At 59.0% G+C, this 7,694-nt stretch overlaps 1 protein-coding gene and 1 long non-coding RNA gene across 2 annotated transcripts in view; both read left to right on the plus strand.

The window, feature by feature from the left end:
- Positions 1-7,694, plus strand: part of LOC306812851 — a 70,684-nt gene that overhangs the window by 39,890 nt on the left and 23,100 nt on the right. The gene's annotated exons all lie outside the window — the stretch shown is intronic.
- On the plus strand, positions 2,220-3,933 carry NXPH3 (neurexophilin 3). Its single transcript, XM_079327844.1, has 2 exons — positions 2,220-2,478; positions 3,274-3,933. The coding sequence occupies exons 1-2, from the start codon at positions 2,425-2,427 to the stop codon at positions 3,880-3,882; spliced, it is 663 nt and encodes a 220-aa protein (XP_079183970.1). The 5' UTR covers positions 2,220-2,424; the 3' UTR covers positions 3,883-3,933.

Consider the following 7,694-nt stretch of genomic DNA (forward strand, 5'->3'; position numbering starts at 1 on the left):
GGAGTAACCGCGGCTCCGGCCCCCCAAAACCTCTCCTGCCCCCCCCCAAATTCCGCGTTCCTGTCTCTGTCATCTCCTCCCATCCCCAATTCTGCAGCACCTCGTGAGGAAAACGCTTCCCAAAATAGCAGAGCCGGGAATGGGGAGCGGTTTTGGGTTTTCCAGATCCTCTCCCGGCCCCGATACCCCCCTTTCCCGACAGGGCTGAGCCCCCCCAGTGCCGGTCGTTCTTCCCAGCGCCGGGTCCCGCTAGAGGGCAACAGAAAACCGGGAAAGAAGCGCAGGGAAAGGGCCTGGAAGCAGCGCCAGGGCTCCTCGGGGCTCGGCTCCGCACCCAAAAACCCCCTTAGGGGGATTCCCGGGACCCCGGGAGGGGTAGAGATCAGCCCCGGGGCTCTCCGCGCCTCAAATCTAGCCTGGGATATTTGGAATTGTCCTTGACTGTGACACGATGGGAGTGGGATCAGATTTAAGATCCCTTCCGACCCCAAACCTCTCCAGGATTCCAGGAAATCCGGGCAGGAGAGTCGCTCCTGGGGAGCCAAATCCCTGGATTTGGGGGAAAAGGGATTTCCCAAAAAAAACCCCAAAATCTGTGGTTGAGCCAAGCCAGAGCCGATCCCTCGGTGCTGACTGATCCCATCCAATGGAGAGGCCGGATCCCAATCCCTGTCCCGATCCTAACCCCAATCCCAATCTTGATTCTGATCCTGATCCTGATCCCAATCTCGATCCCAAACCTGATCCTGATCTCAATCTCGATCCCGATCCAAATCCCAGTCCTGATCCTGATCCCGATCCAGATCCCGATCCCGATCCCAATTCCCATCCCGACCCCAATCCCTGGATGCCAGGGAGAGTTTTTGGAGGGATCAATCACTTTTTAATTTTTGCCCCCACTGGCTCAGGAACCGGGATCACCTTTGGGATTAAGGAGGATCCTGAGGACCACAGGACCAGAAAAGTTGGGAAAGACCCCGAGGTGATGAAATCCCACTTTTCCTGAAGGAATCCATCCCCATACCACCTGTCCTGCTCGGGGAATAAAACTGATCCAGCCCCCAGGGAATTCCTGTCCAAGGTCAGATTTCCAGCAGGATTCGGCTTTCCAAGAATTCCTGGAGGAGTCTGCCTTCCTCCCCTTCCCAAAAATGCCGAATTTCCCGGGAATTCGCTCTGGTTTTAGCACCCTTGCTTCCCGGGGAAAGGGGGGATGAGGGAAGAAAAGGGAGGGAAAAGGAGAGGAAAGTAAAGAAGAGGGATTTTCTCCTCAGGGTGGGAAATCCCGGGTTTGGTCCCCGTGCTGCCCATGGGAAGTGAATTCCCGGTATTCCAACTTCTCCTGAAAGGTGGGGAAATGAGAACTGGGATAAAAGCCATCACAGATCCCATAAAAGCCATCTCAGATCCCATAAAAAAAATCACAAATCCAAACCCCAAACCAGCGGCCTCTGGTTTGGGATCCTAAGGGATCTCTGTTTTATGGATGAACTGGAAACCGAGATGAGCAAAAGCTTTTGACTTTTTCTGGAGGGAGGGGATGGAGCAGAACCGAACCTGGGACAGAACCGAACCCGGGACAGAAGAGATCCCGGGACAGAACCGATCCTAGGACAGAACCGAACCCGGGCCAGAACAGATCCTGGGACAGAATCGATCCCGGGATAGAACCGATCCCTGAACAGAGCTGATCCTGGGCTAGAGAGCAGTACCGATGATAAGGACAGAGCCGGGCACCCCCGCGGGTTCCCCACTGTCCCTCTATCCCAGTTCGCTCCCGTTCTCCCCCCAGCCTGGGCCGCTCCTCCTGAGAGAGATCCAGGACTCCCCCCAAGACCCTCCCCAGCCCCCAGGGACCCCCTCGGCGGGCTCTGCTGGGCCGCGGGCACCAAAGGGTTACTCCGGAGGTGCCGGTCGGCCCCGGCACCTGGCGGGGGAGGAGGGAGCGGGGCCGGAGCGAGTGGGGATGGGACGTGAAGGGATGGAGAGAGAGGGGATGGAACGAGCGGGGATGGAGGGAGAAGTGATGGAGCGAGTGGGGATGGAGCGAGAAGGAATGGAGAGACAGGGAATGAAGCGGAGTTTTCCTGAGACTCCGGCGAGCGGCGGGCGGGGGAGCGGCCGGGGAGGGGGGAGGGGGCCGGGCGGGCAGGGGGACAGGGGAGGGGACAGCGAAGGGGACACGGGGACAGCAGCGGCCGCAGGTGAAGCCGCCGCGCCTCGCCCGGAGCGGCCCCGCGGGGCGGGAGCTGCCGGGGCCACCATGGGCGGGGGGGGCTGTAGGGAGCCGCTGGGCAGGGGGACCCCCCCTTCCCCTCGCTGACGCTGGAGGAGAAGGGAGGGAAAGACGGAAAAAGGAGGAAAATCCCAGCGAAACCCTCCCCAAAGCGGAGCCGCGGAGAAGGCGGCGGAGCCGGCTGGAAAATGCATCTTCCTCGGAGCTGCGTCCTCCTCCTCCAGGGCGGCATCGCGTTGCTGGTGAGCGCAGGGGCGACCAGAGGGCTGCGGGCACCGGGGGTCGCGCAGCCACGGGGATGGGGAGCGCGGGCAGCGATCCCCGAATCCATCCCCGCATCCCTGCCCATCCCCGGGGAAAAAAAACGCGTCCCAAAACTTCTGTGATTGCGGCGCGGGGAGAGGGCAGGGCTGGCGAGGGGAAGGCTCCGGATCACACCAAAAATCCGCCCGCCCTCCGCCCCGCTCGGGAGCCCGGGGCGGCTCGGGCAGAGCCGGGGCCAGGCCGGCTCCGGGCTCCGCTCGCCGCTGCTCCTCGGCCAGGGCAGCCCTGGGCACCCCGGGGATTTTTTGGGGTCCCCCAGCCCCCGGCGATGGGGCTGCAGCAGCCCTGGGTGCCCCCAGCCCCCCTGGAGGTGCCGATTTGGGGGCTCCCGGAGCGGAGTTGGCAGACAAGCCCGGGGCAGCTCCCCCGGTGCCAAATCCGCTCTACTGTCCCTTGTCCTGTTCTTTGTCCCCCCGCCCCGGGTGTCCTCGGGCCCTGGCGGGGTTGGACGGGCTGTATCCGGGGAGGGGATGGGTGTGAGGGCGCAGGGGGGGCACCGGAGCCTCTCCCGGGTGCCGGAGCTGCGCCCCGAGCCCGCAAAGAGCGAACTGGAACCATCCCGGCTGAGCGCACCCATCCCGGAGGGAGCAGAGCTGGGAAAGCGGCGGGAGAGGGGAAACAAAGCAGGGAACGGAGGGGAAATGGGGGTGGGGAAGGGGCTGGGCAGGGGTCTGTGACACTCCCCCCCCCAGCTGTTCCATCCCCGTGCCCAGGTGTGCTGCGCTCCAGCGGATCCAGGTGAGCCCAAGCTGCGGGAGCTGCTGTCCCCAAAACCGCTCCCGAACCCGAACCGGACCCACCCGGGACAGACCCGGGCCGGGCGGGACCTGGGGCCGGCCTCGGGTAGGCTGCAGAAGCTTTTCGGCTGGGGCGATTTCTATTCCAACATCAAGACGGTGAAGCTGAACCTGCTGATCACGGGCAAGGTGGTGGATCACGGCAACGGCACCGTCAGCGTTTTCTTCCAGCACAACTCCACGGGCCACGGCAACATATCCGTGAGCCTCGTGCCCCCCACCAAGGCCGTGCAGTTCGACCTGGAGCAGCAAATCTTCATCGAGGCCAAGGAGTCCAAGGTGTTCAATTGCCGCGTGGAGTCGGAGCAGGTGGCGAGGGCCAGGAAAACCTCGCTGTGCACCTTCGACCCAGCCAAGACGTGCTCGCAGGAGCACACGCAGAGCCGCGCGGCCTGGCTGTGCTCGCAGCCCTTCCGGGCTGTCTGCGTCTACATCACCTTCTACAGCAGCGACTATCGCCTGGTGCAGAAGGTGTGTCCCGACTTCCACACCCACAGCCGCCGGCCCTACTTCCCCTCGGGATGAGCCCCGAGCCGCAATTCCCGCAATTCCCGGCCCGGAGCAGCGATTCCTGCGATTCCCCGGGTTGGGGGGGAGGGATGGGGTGGTTTTGGAGAGGGGGATTCGTCCTGGAAGGTGTGGAAAGAAAAGGAGGATTTCTTGTTTTCCCCCGTGGGAAGAGGGGCAGCGGCAGCGCCAGATCCGGGCCGGGGTCTGGAGAGACTGGGATGGGTTTGGGGTGCGGGAATAGGACACAGGGGCACGGCCGGGACCCGCGTTCTTCGGTGCAATAATGGGTCGGCCTGGGTGGGGCTGGTGGCTCCAGGTAAAGAGGGATCCGGAGGAAGGACCGGGACACCTGGAGAGCGGGAGGAGCTCGGGAAAGGGGAGGGGGGAAGCACCTGGGCGCCTCCCGCTCCCCCAAAGCCCGGTCCTGCAGGAGCTGGGGAGCAGCTCTCCCACATGGGGATGAGTTTTCCCATCCCGGAGGCTCCCGGGATGGAAATGAGCCGGGATGGGCAGCGCGGCCGGAGCCCGGGGGGTGTTCGGGGGCTCGGTGCGCGGGCACAGGGAGGGACCCACGGGGCTCCCTCGGGCACGGATCCACAGCCTGCTTCCAATCCTCCGTGCCCCAGTCCTTGTCCAAATCCCTGTCCTGATCCTGCCTGCATTTCTGCCCAAATCCCTGCCCGGATCCATACCCAAATTCCTTTCTTGATCCCTGCCCGGATCCCTGCCCAAATCTGGATCCAAATTTGCCCAAATTAGGATGCATTCCCAAATCCCAGTCCGGATCCCTGTGCCGATCCCCGCCCGCTCGGGGCGGGCCGGGAGCTCAGACCGGGGGCTCCATTCCCAGGGAAGGAACAGAAACCGCCCGGGCTGGGAATAAAACAATGACGGTGGCACCGAGACAGGGCCGGAGTTTTTTTCCTGGAAGTGTCCGCAGGGGGTGGAATGAGGGATGGCCGCGATCCAGGATCTGGGAACGGGCTCCAGCTTCGGGCTGCCAGGACCCGCACTCCCAGACTCCCTTCCCAGCTGCTGCGTATTCCAAATTTCCTCCTTTTCCCCAGGAATCCAAGCCCAAACTCCCGTTTTTGTGCTCTTTCCAATTTCCTCCTTTTCTCCAAGAACCCAGATTTCAGTCTCTCACCTATTCGGGCATTCCCAGATGCTGGGTAATCCAAATTCCCGCATATCCGAATTTCAGGCTCCTATTTTTGGGGCATTCCCAACCTCCTCCCCTTCCCAGACATCCAAATTTCTGTCTCCCACTTCCCCTGGAACATTCCCTCCTCCAGAAAAGACAAAAAAAAGCCACTTCCCTTCCCTTTCTCCCCAAACTCCCCGAATCCAGAGCACCAAAAATTCCTCCCCACCCTCACAGGACAGGTCCTGCCCCCGGAGCAGGGTTTGTACTTCCCAAAATTTATTTATTCTCCAAATAAGTCCGTTCTCCAGAGCTCTGTGAGAGCTTTGGTGGCTGCTGGCCGAGTTTCAGGATGAGATCCCACATCCAGCCAGGAGCTGCTTCCGAAAATCCTCCAAAATCCACAATCCGTGAGGAGACTTTTCCTCACGGAGCCCCGAAAGTTTGAGAAAGCTGCGGGAAATTTCGCGTTTCCGGGAGCGACGTTTGGGTTGGATTGGGGAGGGAGGGAGGAATGTGGGGAATTCAAAAGATTCCCTGAGGTTTGCTGGAGGAAGGAGACACAAAAATCGTTAATATCCCGGTAAGGCGACACAGGAAAAAAAAAATTTAAAATGGGAAAAAAAGGAAAAAAACCCAAACCATCCAGAAGTTGGAGAAATTGTGAGCAATTGCAGCGATCCGCCGCCGGGAGAAGCGCCGGGAGCGGGAGGAGGCTCCGAGGGAAGCGGAGCGCGGTTTCTAAGGAGACCAGGACGGGCCATTATTCCGGGCTGGAGAGGAGAATTCCTGCCCGGGAGCCGCGGGAGCAGCGCCCCAGGAAAAACCCAAATCCTGCACCCCAAACTCCGCATATCACAAACCCCCTCCCCATTCCAAATCCCGCACCCCAAATCCCGAGCGAAGGAAAGGAGAAAGGGAAAGGAGAAAGGGAAAGGAGAAAGGGAAAGGAGAAAGGGAAAGGAGAAAGGGAAAGGAGAAAGGGAAAGGAGAAAGGGAAAGGAGAAAGGGAAAGGAGAAAGGGAAAGGAGAAAGGGAAAGGTCTCAGCTGCTCCCATGTGAATTCCCAAAGGATTCCCAAAGGTTTCCCACATTCCCAAGGGACTGGGATGCAATCCCAAAGGAAGAGGGGTGATGGGTGGCTCCTGTCAGGTTTTCCATGGCTCTGGTCCCTTCCCCAGCCCCAGGGGCTCCTCCCGAGGCTGCAGGAGCTGCCTGGATCCCCTGGGATCAGGGAATGGAAATCCTGGGAATGCTGGAGCCCAGCACGGGATCCACAGGCAGGAGAAGCTGGAAAACAGGAGAGGGAAATTCGGGAGGATGGAAAACACAACTCAGACCTGGGGAAAAAAAACCCCAAAAACAACAAAACAAGCAGGGAAAGCTGTCAGGGACAGGAATGGAAAACTCCTCCAGCTCCTGCTCGAATCCCTGCAGACTCCAAGTCCTCAGCAGAGAATTCCCAGCTCCATCCTAGCCCTGCCTGCAGTGGAAATCCCCTCAATAATTCAGGATTGCTGCAGAATGCTCCAAGGATGGCACAGGAGGGGGGGATGGAGGGACCCCACCCCATTCCAGGATGGTTCCAGGGTTTGGGAGCTGCTGATTCTGAATTCCATGGAGTTGTGGTGGTTGTGGAAATGCAGGAATGCTCCCACATTCCCAGGCTTTTCCAGCTTCCCAAACTGCCTCCAGGAACAGCCACGTCCCATCTCCAACAGCAGGGGAGATCCCAAAAACTGCGAGGGAATCCCGAGCTCCAGGCTCTGGAATGTCGTGTCCTGCTCAGGAAAACACAATCCAGAGGCAAAGCCAGGCAGGGATGGGGCTGAAGGAGATTCCTGCTGGGATTCTGGCCAGGAACGAGTGGGAAATGAGGGACGAGGCCGTGCTGCAGCATCCCGGGATCCTGAGCAGCACTTTGGCATCTCCTGCTGCTTTCCAAAGCTCTGGCATTGCCAAGGTTTGAACTCTGCTCCCTCTCCTCATCCCCAGCATCCAACACATCCCCCTGGATGGGAAATCCAGCCTGCAATCTTCCCATTCCCATCATTCCCCATTCTATTCCCTATTCCCATCCCCATTTCCCATTCCCAAACCCTTAAAAAAATCTGCTCCCATCTCCAATTTTTTTTTTTTTTTAAATTCCCTGGGAAGAATTCCATAGAATTCCAGAGCCATTCCTGGATTTTTTTTCCTCACCCTCTGGATTTTGGGATGCCCCAGCACTTTGCCATGGACAGGGATTTGCTGATCCTGGGTCACAGCAAATGTTGGGATCTTTAATTAACTTTGGGATCTTTAATTAACATTGGGATCTTTAATTAACGCCCTCCTTGGCTCGCTGGGCTCAGCCAGATGGTTTTAATTTAATTAGGAGATTTTAATTACCCATAATAGCAGGATTTACAATCCATGGGCACAAATGAGGTTTTGGGATCAGGGAATGTCGGGCTCTGCTTTCCACACTCCAAAATTCCTGGATTTCATCAACATTCCAAGGGATTTTTCCCAAATCTCCTCCAGGATTTGTGGGAGCAGCCACACCCAAAAAAACCCTTTGGGACATCCAATCCCAGCATCCCAAAAGTCCTCAGCAAGGGGGAATTGCTGAGCCTGGGAAGAACTCCAGGGATTTTTTTTATTTATATTTTTTTGGACCTGGGGCTGTCCCAGTGAATCC

This window comes from Erithacus rubecula (genome assembly GCF_903797595.1).
Source record: "Erithacus rubecula genome assembly, chromosome: 27".
In the NCBI taxonomy this organism is placed as follows: Eukaryota; Metazoa; Chordata; class Aves; order Passeriformes; family Muscicapidae; genus Erithacus; species Erithacus rubecula.